At 34.1% G+C, this 20,453-nt stretch overlaps 1 protein-coding gene across 1 annotated transcript in view; it reads right to left on the bottom strand.

The window, feature by feature from the left end:
* The window catches only part of LOTGIDRAFT_171958 (hypothetical protein), a gene marked incomplete at both ends in the record, with an annotated part of 21,919 nt that extends 2,493 nt beyond the window's left edge, over positions 1–19,426 (bottom strand). The window contains 14 exons of the mRNA XM_009048525.1: positions 855–1,072; positions 1,531–1,671; positions 2,329–2,532; positions 2,818–3,011; positions 3,675–3,901; positions 4,403–4,698; positions 5,465–5,605; positions 6,088–6,338; positions 6,993–7,188; positions 7,602–7,802; positions 8,280–8,411; positions 9,445–9,845; positions 13,665–14,067; positions 19,372–19,426. Coding sequence (XP_009046773.1) covers positions 855–1,072; positions 1,531–1,671; positions 2,329–2,532; positions 2,818–3,011; positions 3,675–3,901; positions 4,403–4,698; positions 5,465–5,605; positions 6,088–6,338; positions 6,993–7,188; positions 7,602–7,802; positions 8,280–8,411; positions 9,445–9,845; positions 13,665–14,067; positions 19,372–19,426 — 3,060 coding nt within the window. The remainder of the gene's footprint in view (positions 1–854; positions 1,073–1,530; positions 1,672–2,328; positions 2,533–2,817; positions 3,012–3,674; positions 3,902–4,402; positions 4,699–5,464; positions 5,606–6,087; positions 6,339–6,992; positions 7,189–7,601; positions 7,803–8,279; positions 8,412–9,444; positions 9,846–13,664; positions 14,068–19,371) is intronic.
* Positions 19,427–20,453: the final 1,027 nt, after the last annotated feature.

Below are 20,453 nucleotides of genomic sequence, written 5' to 3'. Positions count from 1 at the left end.
TCATAGGGTTTATCCTTGGGTGATTACGAACACTCATAACAAGTTCCGTTAAAATCCTTCAAGAATTGTGCCTTCTAGAGTGTTTACGAGCTAAAAATTGAACACGTTTTCAATGACAAGGGCAATAATTCATACTAAATATTTTTTGATTTCATTGATTTTCAATAGGGTTTATCCTTGGGTGATTACGAACACTCATACCAAGTTTCGTTAAAATCCTTCAAGAATTGTGCCTTCTAGAGTGTTTATGGGCTAAAAATTGAATGCGTTTTCAACAACAAGGGCAATAATTCATACTTAATATTTTTCGATTTCGCTGATTTTCAATAGGGTCTATCCTTGGGTGATAACGAACACTCATACCAAGTTTCGTCAAAATCTGTCAAGAATTGTGCCTTCTAGAGTGTTTACGAGCTAAAAATTGAACGGGTTTGCAAGAACAAGGGCAATAATTCATACTAAATATTTTTCGATTTCGCTGATTTTCAATAGGGTTTATCCTTGGGTGATTACAAACACTCATACCAAGTTTCCTCAAAATCTGTCAAGAATTGTGCCTTCTAGAGTGTTTACGAGCTAAAAATTAACAAGGGCAATAATTCATGCTAAATATTTTTCGATTTCGCTGATTTTCAATAGGGTTTATCCTTGGGTGATTGCAAACACACATACTAAGTTTCGTTAAAATCCGTCAAGAATTGTGCCCTGAAGAGTGTTTACGAGCAATTGTGGACGGACGGACCGACGGACCGACGGACATGGGTGACGACAATATACGCCCCCCATTTCATGTGGGCGTATAAAAAAATGCCCCTATAGTCCAAAACCTAAACATCACGAAGAAATCTACTTACATTTGTGCCATTATTGTGGCCTCTCTTAATGACTTTATTTTTATTATCAATCCAATAAATAAACGCATCTTTGGGATCGTAAGCTAAAGCTCGAACATTTTTCAGATTATGTATGGGCAGAACGACTTCTGGATTATCAGCATCATCAATATCTTCTGGATCCATAACAAATCTACTGATAACTGTCTTCTGACTCAATAATAGATAATTCTTTGGTGCTACAAGAAATAATTACTGGTATTATTCAATATTATGGTTTTATGAAACTCCAAAACACCAGGTATCCGTTGGACATGTAGATAATCCAAGGTTAGAGGGGTCATAGGTTTAATTAGGGATTTATGGCTATAATATTGATATCATGATGTTTGTAATAATTGCAAGGGCTGTAACTCTATAAATATTTGTTAAAATTGCCAAAAAACAAACTTGTCCGAGATCTTTTGAACATACTGCACACAAAATTTGACAAAAATCTGACATAAACTGTGGCTTACGTTCACCTGATTAATCACAACCAATGGATAACAAACGTAAGGAGAATTATGTCTCAAGATAGAAGAGTCAGAAATGACTTCTGAAAAGTGACATGCGTAGCTGATATGGAGCTGTGTCAGGCAGTAAAGCAATAGTTTAACAAAGATATCCCTTTTTAAAACTAAAAGATCAAGCTTACCTTCACAAGTTTGGTTTTCTTCATGTAAGGTATAGTGTGTAGGACAAGCACAATGGTAGGTTATATTACCAAAATCATTAGTGTTATGATACAGACATAGATGTGAACAACCTCCATTAAGCCTACCACAACTGTTCCATCCTAAAACAATTAAGATACATGCACATCAATATATAAGTTGACTGGTTTTTTTTTTCGATTCTAGTCTTCAAATCATTTTGCAATGCCTGCAATTCCATTTGACATGCCAATCAGATTCAGAAAACTCATATCAAAAACTTCTATCAACTGATCTGATTTCAGATGCAACATCAACCTGAGTTCAGATGCAACATCCACCTGAGTTCAGATGCAACATCCACCTGAGTTCAGATGCAACATTAACCTGACTTCAGATGCAACATCGACCTGAGTTCAGATGCAACATCAACCTGAGTTCAGATGCAACATCAACCTGAGTTCAGATGTAACATCGACCTCAGTTCAGATGCAACATCGACCTCAGTTCAGATGCAACATCAACCAGAGTCCAGATGCATCATCAACCTTAGTTCAGATACAACATCCACCTGAGTCCAGATGCAACATCAATCTGAGTCCAGCTGCAACGACGACTTGAGCCCTGCTGCAAGATCGACCCAAATCCAGCTTAAGTTATAAGTTTTTTCTACAAAAATAATTGATTTGTGTGTATTAAATATATCAAATAAACCATATTAAATATGTGATCCCTCAGAGTGTGGTACTGAGTTGACAAAACCAGGTGCAGAGTGGCATTAAATCTCTGGAATAACTTACCTGATTGTCTTGAAGTATGGAATACTGTAATATCGTACACCATGACTTTATCTTGATGTATGACTGTATGGTTTTTACCCGTTGTTTTATTGGCACATTCAATAGATTTAGATTTAGTATCAGTCCAGTAAATAATATCTTCATATTGTGTCAATCCCATTGGTTCCTGTACATTTCTCTTAACAATGACTTTTCTATCTCCACCTGTAAATAAACATTATCAGATCAACAGTGAGAAAATAGCTTAAAAAGTGCTTAAAACTGTCCTTTCTCGAAAATGTGTGAAGGTAAACTTCATCTGATAGTATCATTCAATAACTTAATCAACTCTGCTGCATTTGCATTGGGGGCAAAATAGCTGACAGAGACTGATAGTATTTGTTCTAATTTATCAAATATATTTCGAGAGAGAGCACTGTGTGCCCCCTAATTACGGGCCTGAAAATACCCAGCACTAAATGTAACACATGCATGAAATCTGATTCTTACCTAACATATCAGAAGATTCAATAGATTTAGAGTCCACATTGGTCCAATACATTCTTTTATCAATATAATCTATACACAGATCTTGTACACGCCCTAAATCATTTATTATTATCTTACGTAAACTACCATCTAAATTAGCTCTCTCTAAATGTGGTGGACGTTTTTCATCACCCCATACAGTCCAATACATATAGCTGAAATAGAAATGAAATGAAGTTTTAAGTCTTATTTTTCAGCACCTTTTAGGGCTTATGAATGGTTAAATACCATGTAGTGTACAATGAGGAAAATTTTGCCAGAACACCAACAAAAGTCTACTGTTTTTCAATTTCCATCCTTTGGGGAATCTTTAAAGTGTCCCATCCGAATAACTAAACCCTTTTTCAATGTCAACCCCTCTGATGGATAGGGGGACCTGCGTTGAATAATTTAACTTATGTCTGGATTGAACCCTGGACTTCAAGTTATTACTAAGGTAGAAAGTAGAAAGTAAACAGGTGTTACAGTATATACATTTTTTCGTTCACGATAAAACCGTGTAGTTTAACGCATTTCCTGATAGTTGAAACATTTCATGCCATAATTAGAGTTATGTCCCTTCCTTCCATTCTTTAACCCTTTCAACCTTAGCGGCCAGTTCACGGGCCACACAATAACGCAATATACCCGAGCAGCCATTACTAAGTGACGTCATACCATGTTAACGTCATACGCTTTTACTTTTATTACTTGAAGTTCAGGGTATGTGACATTATATTCATTCACACTCAGGGTTCAAGGGTTAACTCACGCTATGAAATTTCGAAAGACAATGAAACAAGCTGTTGTGTTGAGAAATAGAAAATATAACAGCTTACCCATTAGGAGGATCTAGTGCTATAGCTCTAGGATCAATCAAATCTTTCCAAACTATAACTTTCCTTGATGACCCATCTAATCTGGCCACCTCTATACGTTGTGTACCCATATCAGCCCAATATATATTATGTGCTACCCAATCTACAGCCATACCCTCGGGGAAATCTACCCCAAAATCTATAATATGTTGAACTGAACTTCCATTCATATAGGCTCTACTGATGCTCTGAAAATATAAGAAAATATAAGATGAAGAAGGCAATGAGATGCAGTGTGCAATGATGGAAATTTAACTAGAATAATGTTTTTCCATGACACTGCCGATGTGTAACCAATTACCGTATATTTCCGAATATAATGCGCACCTGTGTATAATGTGCACCCCATCCTTTTCCCATTAAAATCGGGAAAAGTCCATTTATAAAGCGCACCCCTTGTTTACGAAAAATTTGAAGTCAGACTTGGCACATCACAGACACCATTATCATCCCGTATATTTGACACGACATCATCTATAATATAAACGCATTTGTTTGTACAATTGTACCAAACTGACTGAGAGATACAAATACACCGAACGATTCAAAAATGGCATAAATTTCAAATCAAAAAGAGACATAGAAAAGGGCTCCTGAGCCACGGAGGCCCTTCCATAGATAGAGAATCCACAATCAAACTGCTTCCTCCATTGCTGAAACTCAATGTTGATGTCAAAACGACCACATACCTTCAATTGTACATCAGTCCAGTAGATTCTATTATCATTAATGTCGAAATCTATAGACATAGCATCGCGCACTCCCTGAATAGGTATTGGTTGAATATTGTGGTTTACTTCTAATGAAATTCTCTTGATGTCATCTTTAATGGTGAAGAGCAGGAAAGCGTCTGGTACAATACAAGTTCTACCATTACTGATGAGCTCTAAACCCATAGGACAGGCACAAGTTGGTGTTTTTAAGTTAGGTCTATGTAAACATAAGTGACTACATCCACCATTTTTTATTGCACAAGGATTAGTACCTGAAAATAGACGGAAGTGTGCAATTAGGGATGATAACTGGCAACAAAATATTAAGCAAGCAGATTTTTATCCACTACAATTGCTTGCTCGAATCCAAAGCAGGGACATTCTCTCCAAAAACTATGTGTAAAAAAAATCTTAAGAAATTTAATAGTCTGATTGGCCAATTTAACTCAATCTAAAATGGATTAAAGGGATTAACCAATCAGATTCATTAAAACTAAAGTTATGTCATGGCCTTAGCGCTGAAGGCTTGTTTCTAGAACTTTCAAATCAATAACAGAGAAACACATACCGTAAATCACAAGATTGGCCAGTGCTTCTATAAATTCCAGAACACAAATAACACAGAATATTTTTAATCGCACTGGTTATTCGCGGCATCATATTGTCTTTGTTTTCCATCTTTTCCTTTATCAGCCAATGGGAAGGCTTTATTCGTGTTGTGCATTGTCAAATGATTGTTTCTGTATCTCTACGCTACTTTTTTTTCCCATATGTGACACCATATTGCTTGTCAAAAATGACACTAAGTGATATTTTTAGGGTTATGTAATGGCTAACCTATACTTGATGTCCGATAGAGGATATTGACCGTCAGTCAGCCCCGTCGGTCATGTCCGCCATATAGAACCAAATCATCAGCCCTGTTCAGTACGGATGGTCACATGTTGTGGTGCAAATAGCGAAAATTTGGGTACATTCATCCATTAGCTTGTAGCATTACTATATATAAAATAATAGAAAAAAATCTGCAATACATACCTGAGATTTTCTTGACGTTGACAGCTTTTAAACCCATTAAATCTGGTAGTTGATCTATAATAACTTCTCTATCTTTACCTGTATGTTTATTAACACGTTCAATAGATCTACGCTGCCAATCAGTCCAATATACAAAATCACCTACGAATAAATTAACATATCATTAATGACATTTCAATAAGAAGTGGGATTGGAATTAAAGGCTTCGACTGTCATAAGAACATCTAGTATCAAAGCTTTACATGAATTGTGCAAATTAAGCTACTTGTGTATTGATTTGGCTGTGTTTTTTTTTTTATCAGAGCTGTTTGGCTGCTTTTCTTAGTCCAAGAATGAAATGAAATATGAAATGAAATAGAGTTTTAGATCCTACTTTTCTGCATCTGATGGGGAAATGAAGACGTCAGCCTCTTCTACTTGCATCACTGACAATTGAAACTTGTTACCTTGATCCGTGCCTGGATTGAACTCTGGACCTTCAGATTAGTGAGCAATCAATTTAACTTACTGAGCCACTGTGGCTCACGAGCCCAAAATGGAGAGCAAAAATTAGGATGAAAAACTCCATTTCTTTTACACCACATTAGTTTTAATTGAGCTCTGTGTCTCCATCTTCACCTTACCTAGCAACGAAAATCCAAAAATATGGGGAATGTTTTCTTTCACAACAGTGCTTCTGTTGTTTCCATCTAAATCTGATGATTCAATGGTGTCTGTTTTAGCATCACCCCAATATATTTTTCTTTCTTCATAATCTAGAGTCAAACCATTTGGCCAGCCAAGATTTGTGTCCACTATAGTTTTACGTTCACTACCATCTAAAGCTGCTCTCTCTATTTTAGCATGTTTACCCCAATCTGTCCAATAAATATAGCTGAAATAGAGAAATAGAACTAGATTCATGTTGTCACTCAAGGTTTCACACTCCGTGATCTTCAGACAACTGACCTATTTTCAGCCTGCTTCCCTACTGAAGTAGGACAAGTAGAACTTGTTCTAAATTACAGGACAAGAATTTTCTGAATATGTCACATTAGGACAGGCTGCTGGGGAAGTCATTTTTCCAGGAATGTGCATAATATATATCTTTGTTAAACCAAATCTGATTAAAATGCTGATCTTGATGTTCTAGGTCAATAAAGTATTCAACCAATCAAATGGCCAGTTCATAAACACAATTACTGTCTGCATGTGAAGAAAAATCTATCTGGAGATATTCATTGTTAAAGAAATTGCCCACTTCAAACAGAATTTTTGATAAATTATGACAACTTTTGCCAATGAGGGATCAAAACTTAAAGTAGAATTTTGTTAAATCATGGTGTGTGACTGAAGTTTCCCACAGAAAAAACATGAAATGAACTAGATTTCAATTTTCATCAGAATTTCTGCCAATACAAGCATTTTTATTTTCATAGAAGAACAATATAAATTCAATATTTAAATTACATTCTAGAAGCATACGTGAACATGTCAGTTACCAACCAACCAGATCTTTCAGTCACTTTCATATATAGTAAGTACTTACCCAGAAACAGGATCTAACGTTAAAGCTCTAGGTTCATCTAAATTATCAGATATCAAAACTTTTCTTGAGGTACCATTAAGTCTAGCTACTTCTATTCTATCAGTACCAGTATCTGTCCAGTATAAATTTCTACCAATCCAATCTACTGCTATACCATCAGGATGATAAACTTCCGTACTGACTATTACTTCTTGATCTGAAAAATCAAATTCATTTATACGTCTTACATTTCTGTCCTCGGTAGGGTTAGTAAAGATGAACAACACTATGCAGTGTGCTATGAGGGAAATTTTTGTTATATATCTTGTGTTATATTTAGTTTGAGCTGGTTTAAGGCTTCAAAAAAGTTCAATGAAATATTATGTTTAGCTACTGGAGCCTTTTGAATCTTCCCTTTCCCAATAGAAGCCATGTTAAGATTGTTCAAAGCCTATGGAATACATGGAATATGGTGATGATCAATAAATGTGCATAAATTCTGTCTACAGCTTACCCTGGTGTACATTCTCATGGCATCCTGGCATCCTAGCAGAGGTCTTTGACACCCCAAATGAGAGTTTGACACAAAAGGATTCATGAAAAGTAATAGAACTCAAATATAAAACTTACTAGATCCATTCAATAAAGATCTTCTTATGGCTTGAACCTCATCATCAGTCCAATAGACATAGCCTTCTATAGGATCATAATCTATAGCTATAGCATGGCGAATATCTGTTAACGGCAATACCACATCCGTGTAGTCTGGTGTATCCAGTGATATACGTCTTAAATCTGTTCTTCTAGCCAGGAATAATATGTTTTCAGCACCTGAAAGAACAGAAAAAGCAAAGGTTGACCAAGTTTGATTTTTCTCATAATCAAAACATTAATTGTGTGCAGACGCCTTTAATCTAAGTCTGAACATACTCCTTTTTCCTGTTACATAATAGTTCACTCTACTTTTCATACGTCCTTGCCAATCTGACATACATGTATGAAGGCTTCTTGCTTGAGTATTTTAGCTCATAAAATAAAGTATTTGCTCAAAAAAATGCATAGAAATCGGTACATTCGTGACAAATTCTAAAATCACTCAAAAAATTCACTTGTGTGTCCGCTCCTGTTGACAAATAAATTTTACGTCAGTACAAAACCGCTGGCATCACAAATTGTCAAGCGAACGATATTTCTTAAACTTGAATCTGATATCATGTGATGTTCATAATGGCTGCTTCTGCCAAATAAAGTTTTCTGTGGATTATATCTACAAGGAGCCTTTCCCAAGAAAAGATGATGGGTACTTACCATCAGCACATGTTCTCTTGTCACCTTGAAGTAATACACCAGTAGGACAGGCACAGGTATAATATGGTTTAATAGGTGCCATTAGACATAGATGTGAACAACCACCATTCCTTATACCACAAGGATTTTTACCTAAGATAGAAATATCGTTAATTCAATAATTTTTCGCACATTACTGCTCTAACATGAACATTCAATGGCGCTTTACGAACACAGATATTTCTACATAGTCAATGTCCATACACGTACACACCCTCAGTTGTTTTAGATAAAGAATCTTTCAAATAGATGTGTTTTTAACTGTCTCTTAAAAATGAGTTTCCTTATATTTTAGTGTCAAATTCAGCAAACTATTTGATTAATTGGTGTTTCTAATGATATTATGTATTCTCAATCATATCATCATGTTTTTATTGCATATAGTTATAACCAATCATAAATGTCCATCTATGTACAGTCTGGATAAACAAAAAGACTTTTTGACCTTTCATTCACTCAATGGAATTCTGCTGGCATTTCTCTTCTAATTTAGCTAATTATGAATTAATTATGAACATGTGAGACAAACTGGTATTTTTCCAAGTCATTAGAACACCTCAACTTTCTATTCATATAAGTATTAACATTTTCATTTTCATAAATGAAAATAAGGGAACCCATCTTTAAAAGAATCAACAAGTTGTTCAGGTAACCTCTATAACCTTAGTCCTGCTACACAGTCATTAAATTGATGCAAATTGTCATGTGACAGTGGTTTGCTTTCAAAATGTAATAAATTTTGATTCTGACAAAAATAATGGATTCTACATGATACAACAATACACAGAAAAATTAGATGAATTATCATACCTCCAATTCTACTCAAATCTATTTTGGCAGCATTAAAAATAAATGATAAAAAATACAGAAATATAAACAGCTTGGACTGCAACAGTTTCATTTGGCAAATGGAAATAGGTTTTTTTCGCTTGACATAACAGAAAAAAGCTTATCGCAAAGCTTATCGCAAGTATTGACCTTTGGAACCTACCAATGTCTTTGATTTTTTTTTTGCCAATCTAAACTGGATCGCAACTGGATTAATTTTGACTTGCAAAATGTGATGCAATACGCTTAAATTGAACCCTGCCCTTGTCATTTACAAAATATATAAGTTGGTACAAACCTCTGGGCTGGCGTTGAGGAGAGTAGACATGAATATCCATTGGTGAAAATATATTATCATGAACAACTGACTTCTGTAAACCAGTACGCTTATCACAGACATGTATAGAATGGGTCTTCCAGTCCGTCCAAAACAAGGAATCGCCATCCAGAGTTAAAGCAAAAGGATGAGGTAAAGAATCATCCAGAACAACACGTCTGTCTGAACCATCAAAATTACAACTATGTATATAACTTAATTTGCCGTCTGCCCAAAAAATTTTGGAGTCTGTGTAATCTAGTGTTAATCCGTTTGGCCAATAGATGTTATCATCCACAATCACTTGTCTTGTAAGAGGGTTTCCATCCATGCCTGCTCGTTCAATCTTTGGAGTTTCACCCCAGTCTGACCAATACATGTATCTGAAATTCAAATCCGTGTCATTTTCTAAATTCAAAATACACATAAACAGTGGCGATGCCAGTGGGGGAGGTGTTTAGAAAAATGGTTGGCCCCCTTAATTGTAATTTTCAATTTTCAACAAATCTAACTTTTTTTTTTCCAAAATATGTGTCAGAATGCAAAAAATCTAGGACTGCAATGATTCACCTTTAAATCGATGAACCACGATTCGTTTCTTCTTATCGATGCATTACACGATTCTCATAAATATAATTAACTCCCTTTAATGACTAATAGCACGAAATCCTCGCGTATGTTAGAAATTGTGTCATGTACAAATGTTAAAAAATTGCTTTTCACGTATCAATTTGTCTTCAGCATTTTTAATTTTCGTTATAAACGAACATATTAATATGCCAAGTGGAAGATAAACGTATGGGATCTGATATAAACTTTTTTTTTCTCAATAAATCGAACTGTTGAATCGGAGCGCCACTTTAGGAATCGTTGCAGCCCTAACAAAATCATTTCATTTTTTTAACATTTTCTTGAGAGAACACTCTAAGACGCTCTATAAGAGGCTTGTGACTATGACACCACCACAGAATAGATAAAATTTGAATTCAGTCTCAGGAAGCTGGCGCCGCCACTACACATAAATTTTTGAGAATGAATATTCATCCTACTTCTAAACAACCGATGTGTGAAATTGTCAAGTTTCAATGTCTGTTTGCACTCCACTGGAGCAACAAATAACTTATTATTTTTCATTGTAGTGGTTAGACTTAGTCAAACACTTGATAATACTTTGTGATTGAGTTTGTCAAATCTGCATCAATTAGCTTTTATTACAATTTAAATTATGTCTTTTAGTGAACCTTTAGGTAAGGTTATATCATTAAAGGAATACCATATGTTAGAATGAACATAAAATTTAAGAATTTTAAACTTGGCCAATACGAGTATAAGTATATATTCATTATTAGATATACCTGGTGTCATAAATAACATAACAGAATCCTTATATAATCTGATAAATCCAAAAAACTTAGTAATTATCCATAAATATGTATATCTTAATATTAAGATTAAGCGTTTTTCAATAATTACTTAGTTTGATAAATTTTCCAATTTTGTAGATTTAACAGGGATTCTGTTGTAACTTTATGACACCAGGTAAGTTCACTGATGAATATATACTCATATTGACCATTTCGAGATCTTAAATTTTATGTTCATTTTAAGACGTAGTATCACTTTAAAGAACTTGAAAATGTAAGAATTGAATATCAATGCATGTTACATTCAGTTTCATATCTATCAAAAAATCATTGAAAATATAACTTAAGATCAATTACATTATGTAACATGTTTTAATAACATTATTGATTCTACAGTGTTATAAATTTATTTACTGTCTGATCAAGAAATATGTGTCCCTTTTCATTCACTGATTTATGCAATTGCCATTTAACGAACCTTTAGGTAATGGTAATAGAAGATTCAGAATTCAAAAGCAATGCATATGAAAATTCGCTCATATGCTATAAAAAATTAATTTAAATTTGTATTTCATTTATTGATTTTCCAAATTATTTAACAAGCCTTTAGGTAAGGGTAAGATCATTTTTAGATTCTAGAATTTATGCAGTTTCAAACACCAAAAAAAAAATCATTGAAAATATGTAGCCAAAGATCAATAATATTATGTAATAGTGCTAGGCATCAGCAATCTTGCAATGATATGATGCGTATCGTGATATAAGGGTCACGATACATTGCGTATCACAATATGGGATACCGCAATGGAAAAAAAATATATTTATATATTAATAAAAATCCCCAGGTTTTTAATGGAATGAAATACATCGCTAAGTATCGATTCACAATCTCGCAATATAATACCTGTACGTGATATACATCGATGAGATATATCTTGCCAGCACTATTAAGTAACAAACTGTAATAACAATATTGATCTAATGATAACTGTGTCCTACTGTCACTACCCCAAAAAAATATGTCATTCATCCAAATTCTTCTCATTTTTGTTGTATGATTCAATCAATATCAATCAAATACGAAAATCATTGATTTTTTGATTGTGTATCATTTTGAAAACCGTCTTTCAAAACTGTTTCAGTCATAATTGTATCATTGAAATTTTGCCTCAAGCTGTTAGCATAAGCTTGATAATGATATTGGTTAGTCATAATTGAATAATTGGTCAAAATATAAAGAAAATTTCAAAATATGATGGCTCTATTAGATTTCAACTGATTCAATATGATAGAAAACTACTGTTAGAAAATATAATTGTAAAAAATCAATTAGGCTCGGAAAGATAGTTTTCTATGTACTTTTATGTATTTTAAGTATTTCCACAAAATTTGGAAGAACAGTGCTGTTACTGAGAAAAACCTTAAAATGGTTGATGTACATTTAAAGGAGAACTGTTGAATTATTGTTTGGAATATCTTCAGACTAAGTGAAACAAGGGTTAAACTATCGGTATTTAAAATGCCTTAACTTGTATTATGCTCAAAGTCACAAAACTATTGTAGGCTATTTGTATCACAATACAATCATCAAGTATCACAAACATTAACAGCAAAAACTTGATAAGTCAACGGCGGTAAAGACCAAGTTACATATAACGCAAAGTCCAAGATTGGTCCCGGCCATATACTTCTTTAATTCCTTTTAAAAAATATGTTTATCTCTAAATCGGATACGTCAAATAGCTGGCTTAAAGGGATACTACGTCTTAGGATGAACATAAAATTTCAATTTTGCTCAATTTTGGCCAATATCGGTATTTAATCCTTCAGTGGATTTACCTGGTGTCCTAACTATACATCAAAATTCCTCTATAATCCGATATATCCACAAAATCAAGTAATTAATTATAAAACGCTAAATACATCCATTAAGCTATTTTCAAATTGCGAGTCTGGGAAATCCGGTGTAATAACAAGGGGAAGTAACTCTCAAGTGGTGTTTCCGCGTACTTGACCTCTACTCTTGGCAAAATTTGTTTGTATACACTGGAAAATGATTGTTTCCTGTTTACCCAGATTGTTATTTTCTCAAACTGAATGGATTCATCGTTTGCTCACTTTTTTTTTAAAATTCTGATTATAGTATTATTATCGCTTTTTCAAACTTGATAAAGTGTGGGATACTTATTTAACCAATGGTCACTATTAAACATAAATACTAGCGATAAAACCAGTGTATTCTAAGACGTAGTATCCCTTTAAGACGAACTGATCTCAAGGGCTGGGTATAATGATTGAAATAATCGATTATCGTTGCTATGAATTTATAATTTCAATTATCGTTTATATGCTTAAGTTACATTTTCTCCACTGTACCCGTTAACAAGTAGTAATCTCTTCCATATAGCACATTCACTTATGCACATAACATACCCACAATAAACTATAATAACTGATCAAAGCAAGAATATACTTATATTCTATTACTGATTTGTAGGATGCCATTGCTAATCGATACCCAGCCCTAGTCCCATCAAACAATTATTACTTAAATTAATTATCACTTAATGCAATATCTCTCAAGAAAATCATCGGATCCTCGCCAAATTCAATAGTGCGCATCTTCATAATGATATTGACACACATTCAAAAGATCAAAAGAATCTATAGAGAAATGTAGCCTGTAGAGTGAGCACGAGGTAAATGTGAACGGACGGACCGACGGACCGACCGGCGGGGGCAACCACAATATATGCTCATACTTACGTGTGGGCATATAAAAATGGTCTAATGTCACACAAATCTTCAGTTGCATAAATAAAATCTAAAATATCTTACCCATTGATAGGATCTAAAGCTATGGCTCTTGGTTGATCTAGGCCTTGCCAGAAGAGAACAGTACGATAAGATCCATCTAGATTACTGACTTCTATTCTATTGGTCTCTGAATCAGTCCAATACAGCTTTAACCCTAACCAATCACAAGCTAAACCATCTGGAGATACCAAACCAGTGGTGATTACTCCAATACTGTTCTGTGTATCATTAAGATAGGTCCGTTTGATGACCTCTTCTGAGACGTCCGTCCAAAATATGGAATTGGCGCTATAGAGGAAATCAACAGCTGATGCATCTTCTTGATTGGTGACCACTATAGTTGAGTTGCCTTTTGGATCTAATGCATTGATGAGTCGGACATCTTTTCTATTAGCAAAGAGTAGGAATGTAGAGCTGACAATATCTGCAATAAAAAAAAAAAGATTCTAATAAATAAAGCTAATTTTATAATTTTGTTACTTTGGTAGTGAACTCGGAAGTAAAAAAAATGGATTTAATACTAATGGCTACAGCTAAATAAATGAGACTTGTACAACCTCTTCCTTAGTAACCACACAGGGTCTAGGTTTATTGCCCTATCCAATCAACTAAACACTTTTTCCATGCAAGTCCTTTAAACCTGCAGGGTTAAATCATGTCACAAATATGCAGCCCCGTCCTAAGGGTGGGGTCCATGGGGGACCCCAGCAAGTGAGAATTAAGCCCCAGCAAAATCTTCCTTCATTTACTGTGTCTTTGTACAAAATTAAAAAGATATAGATTTTGACACCTTTTTGGCACCTCAAAATTGACAGAAATGAGTTATCTTTAATTCTTTGAATTTTCTGAATACAAAATTCATTCCTGGAAACGGGGCTAGTACTATGACTCTGGGCACTAGCTGTCCTATCAAACACATTTCCTTAACTTCATAAGACTCCAATAACGGCTTTTTGTCCTTAACAAATGAAACAGTTTTGGCAATGAATTGGTTTGGGATTCTTTAACAAAAATAGCTTCTTTAAGATCAATTTGAATAATTAATAAAGCCTTATCGAACATATTTTTCAAACTTCTATAAAAATTATGTGCTAAAATCTTTCTTATATACCATACTCTTCATAATTATATATAATTCATGGTGAAATGTAATTGGTGCAATCATATTTGATTTTTCAATTCATTACATAAATAGAGTATATCTCTGCGGTAAACTTGGCACAAAAGCTTTCTACATTCAATGAAGTTGAGATAGCTTATCTTTTTCCTTGTACCTATTAAGCACGGTAGATAACATGCATTATGGCATAATAAAGAGAGGTTATGTTGGTACATGATGTATATTACAATTGTTCCTTTAGTGAATAGTTGCAATTATCATAGCATACATCTGCAGGTGTTCAATTTGCAATATCAACACCATACAAATATACATAAACACTTTTAATGTCTTACTATAGATTTTGGATATCTTAATGTCCTATTATAAAACTTGGATATCTGAATTTTGTAATGAATACATCAAATAAACAATATTAGCTATGTGTAAACAATAAAAGTATGTGAACTTTTCAAACAGTATGTCTAGATGACATACTCAGTTGATGAGAGGCTTCGGGTGCATAAATCACACTTTCAACTTTTACAGAATGCTTGGATATCTGAAATTTTGTTAAAAACTACACCAAATACACAGTTTTAGCTATGTATACACTAGTTGTCACTAGTTGTGTTCACACTAGCGTTTTAAAGCAGGTTGAATGCGCTGAAAAGCCTTAGGGTGTTAACATGTCACACTGAAAACACTTTAAACCGCTTTAACGAAACCGCTTTTCAAACCGATTTCAACCCGCTTTAACTGATGAGGGTTATCCATCGCCTTTCCTGACAGCGGGTATGACCGGCTTATCACTCTATAAATACAACACATTTAAATCATGCGCAGTAGCTATTAACACACATGGGGAAAACCTGCTATTGATTCCCATGTATATTTTTCATGTTACTGCTTGTAATGACTGCAGATAATCGAGAATTGGTATGGTAGGGGCCAGAGTGTCTTCTCTTGCTACAAATATATCTGTTGGATATGTCAATGCCCATTCTGCAGCATTCTTCAAAAGAACACCACCATAAAAAAAAAAACAGTAGTAAGCTGAATTCTATCATTGTTTTCGTTTAGTATTCTTGATCATATGTTTATTCAAGGGTGCATCCACCTTGGAATGAACAACCTTCACACTTTGTGAGAAGTTTAAATTGAATGCACTATAACAAAAGAAAATTCCAGGGATTGGTATAATATTTCTTTCAGTGTGAACACAGTATATGTTGCACCTAATGAAGCTAGATAAGGTTTTTAAAGGTAAACCACCTCTTAGGATGATGATATTATTGAAATTTGGTTAAAATGAGTCTTTGTTCATCAGTGGACTTATCTGGTGTCATAACAATACATCAGAATCACTCTATAATCCAATATATCTATATAACTAAATAATAATTCATTAAACTAAGTAATTTTTAATCATGCTTAGCAGCATGTTTCAATGATTATTTACTTTAATGGATAAATAGAGATTTTATTCTTTAGTCATGGTACCTAGTAAGTCCATCTGAAGAATATATACATTTGTTTGAAACTTAGTTTGTGAGGTAGTGTTCCTTTAAAACAGTATATGTACATTCATAAACCAATGCCAAGATAAAAGATAAATGAATAAATAAGGAATGTTAATGTTTAGTTTATATTGAATCATTACTAGAAATAAAGTGTCATACCAAATTCCATGCAATTTCAGCATAACTGACATAGATATTTAATCATTCAAGTTACCTTTCCCTCTAATTTTTGCAACTTCAGACATTTAAAGGGACAAGTTTGCCATTCGTTTGAGGAATCAAACCTTAGTCTCAGTAATGGGAATTTTTTAGCTAAGATATTCGGTAATAACGTTCACAGATTACCGTCAAAATTTGAGCCTTCAAATGCATGTGTGTCCAGAATTATCCGCGTTTGAAAGTTAAAAAGATGACTTGTCTTTTTAAGAGACTACACAATATATAGAATTAGAAAGGGAATTTCCTAGTTTGAGGTATTTTGAAGGAATTATGCGATTTTTTACATTTCTAGTACTTCTGACTATTTACATATATTTAAGACCCAAATAAACCATTGAAATGGTAGGTCTATCCCTTTAAATAGATATATTGGTCTTATGTTCCTGAAATTTGGGAAACAAACTGATCCCTGTGCATAAACAAACCACGCCCACGAAGAACAATTCTATAAGAAAGCTGGAACTGCCAAGGCAGCTGTCATCATATACGATCTTCCATAAATGCTTCAAAAAACATGGCAGATGCAAAGTCGAAGTTTTTAATCAAAATTATTGAGAATGAAATCGATATTGAGCAGCTATCAGATCTTTATAGTGTGTATTGAACATTACCAGAGAAAGAACTATCTGATATGCATTGATTCAGCCTATACCTGATTTGCCTCAGGCAGTTTCTATCAATTATACATGTTATATTCAGTTATATCATACATTGCTATCTTTTAATGCACCATAGCCTGCATCCCATGTCATATACAATAATGAATGCATCATCCTCAATTAATCAGAAATGAAATTGGAAAAATGAAATGGAGTTTTACATTCGACTTTACTGCACTATGTGGGTTAATGAAGACAGGCAATGTCATGCTGTGTCGAATGAGGGAAATTTTGTTAGGATAGGAGCATTTGCAATCTTCCGCAGCTCTGAGTGTAGACGAGCATGCCTCCTATGGAGCATCTTCTGAAATATCAAATTGATTTGGTACCTTCAATGACAAAGGGAAACCAGATTCTGGGCTGGGCTGTGAGAATTAGCCCCACCAAAACCTTCTTCTGTTCAGCAAAGACTGATTCATTTGGTCTGCCACTATTGAGATCATAATAATCCTAATAAAACATGCATCAGATGGCAAATATACCCCACTAAGACAAAATACCCTGTGGGTATATTTTTATGATAGATCAAAATGTGCATCAATTATAATTTATAGCCTGTTATAAAGAGTTATTACTATACAATATGATTTGTAAATCTCTATTTATGACCTGTCTTGAATTATAAATAATCATTGTCTATTCCAATAACCTTCAAGGGATTGTAAAGAGGTTTTAGAAATTTTTCATGTGTTTTATTTTTTATCAGGAACACTGATAGCTTCAATTTGCACCATTCCAATTTTCATTCTGCGTCTGTGGTTCTTGCAATTCCAACTAAAACCAACACATTTTATGACGTCACAAGAAGCTACTATTAATATATATATCTATGCAGTTCTCTAGTGACGTCATAAAACACTTAGTTTTACTGGAATTGCAAGAACCAGACGTCGGAATGAAAATTGGAATGGTGCAAATTGATGCTATCAGTGTTTCCGATATACATAAAAAGTTTAGAAAACCTCTTTACAATCCCTTTAATAAAGTTTTATAGCACATCAATTTAACCAGCAATTTGTCGGAAGGACTTCAACCTACTCCATTTCAATTGGAGAGAAGTAAAAATGTGATAAAAGAAAAAAATAAAAGAAAAAGCACTTCTTTTTTACAAGGATAAATACTTAAAGCATTCAGATAAGCGGCAATACTCCATCACTTTAGAACAATCTGGCCGTCTTACACGTCAACAGGAATGCTGTCCTGAATGGACGCAGATTCACGCAAATCAACCCTTAATCTTCAAAATTTTGAGGGGTGGGAGAGCTCTCCCCCAGAGTTTTCATGTGCTTTCTATGGCCATGTTATTGCTGCAATTCTAACACACTAGGGAGGTGATGCATCTTCATTAGCTTAATTAGGTAGAGAAACCTTGAGAAATATATTTATAGTTAATTTCATTAATGAACTAACCATGTTTCTACATGCATGTCAGGGGATTTTAAATATTGTTCATTATATAATGATGTATCTAAATGCCATAATGCCCTCAAAAGATAATGAACCTCTTCTTATACCTCAATATACCATAGAGGTAGTAACATAAAGTAAACATTGTGTAACTTTATTATCCTATTAATTTCACAGTGATTTTGATCTGATAATCAAAACCACATGACAGGCAGGTTATATTGGTGCGTTCACACCTTTAAAGTCTTAATTAGGGTGCAATATTCGTAAGTACCGTTAAAAAGGTGAGACCATATATCACGTGATATAACTGTACATGATTTTGGAGTGGGTATTGTTCTAACGGTGAACCGTGTCAAATTAAAATCACATCTCCGCATGTTTGTATATAGCTCGGTACCAGCCTAGACACACTACAACCTATTGAATTTATTTATTTACAAATATTGTGACTATTAAACTAACGTTTGAGATATAATCCAGACGATAAAACGGCTGCTTCAGGACCTCTTGTTTGAATTAGTGTTTTCCCCTCCAGCAATTTTGACACGGACAAAATGAACCAAAATGGCTGACTATTTTTTTTGTCATGCCATAAAAAATACAATCAGTTTCCAAATGGCCATTTATAAAACTTGAGAGGTTAATACTCAACATGGAACTAAGGTGAAAAGTAATTCCATTTGGCAGACGATTAAGAAACATTCCCCAGAGTGCTGCCATTAATTACATGCCTTATCTAAACATACCAGTACTGGAGGTCATGAATAATAGAAAACAAGAGGGGTGCAGATAATCCCCTCACTTTAGTAGCGACTTACCGTTACAGACGGCTAATATTCCGAATAGAACTAAAATCCTTGTAGAATAATCCATTCTACAAGTTCATTATATCCCACTTAAAACATGGAGAAATCCCGTATTGCACTCTTTCTCCATAACTACTCATTATATACTTATATCTTGGTTATTTCAAGCATAACATATCATAGGCTACAATAACGGTACAAGCCGATAATTCAGACGTATCACTCCGCTGACACGGCGTTTGGCAGGTGTAGATGTTTGGCATTAAATTTACGCCATAAACATCCGAAGGGCGCAAAACAGGTAGAATTTGACGTGGCATTCAATCCGATCGTCTGATATACCCTGAATTTCAACTATGTCACAAATATAATAGTTAAATATTAGGAACTATTTGATGTCATTGCCTTTCGGAAGTGAGTCGGTTCTGACAAAATTGGGCCACCTGTTTAAAGTAAATGTTATGGGGTCAAATTTGTATTTAGTATTTGTTTGACATAAATTTAATTGACATGTTCCCCTATATATGAAAACTTTATAATATTTAGACATCCTGTCGAACGTTTTACTAGGAGATTCGAAGACTTGTACATAATCCATCATTTTTACATGGATACTCCTGACATAAGCCTATCCTCTGCATTCAATGATAGATTAGAATTTTGTCTCTGACTGATAAGAAAGTGGACAAACAAGAAGCCAGATTGTTTATGGGCAATTTCCAGATACTTTTACAGTATAATTGTACAGAGAAGCACATTTATATCATGACTAAAAGGGATTGTAAAGGGGTGTTTCATATGTGTTTGGGACACTGATAGCATCAATTTACACCATTCCAATTTTCAATCAGATGTCCTTGGTTTTACAATTTTACTTAATCTCAGCTTTTAATGACATCACTATCACTACAGCTTCTACTGATATATAAGAACCTTTGCATAGTGACTCATAGAATAGTATACTTAGTTTAAAGGGACAAATGCAGCATTTTCAAGGGTTGATTTTAGTTTAGATTATATGTTAATGGTCTTCAGAAGTACTAGAAATGAAGGAAAAATCACATAATTCCTTTAAAAATACTTCAAACTAGGAA

This window comes from Lottia gigantea (assembly GCF_000327385.1).
Source record: "Lottia gigantea unplaced genomic scaffold LOTGIsca_123, whole genome shotgun sequence".
Lineage (NCBI taxonomy): Eukaryota > Metazoa > Mollusca > Gastropoda > Lottiidae > Lottia > Lottia gigantea.
The sequence above is the reverse complement of the archived record's forward strand: the minus strand, read 5'-3'. Positions and strand labels throughout refer to the sequence as shown.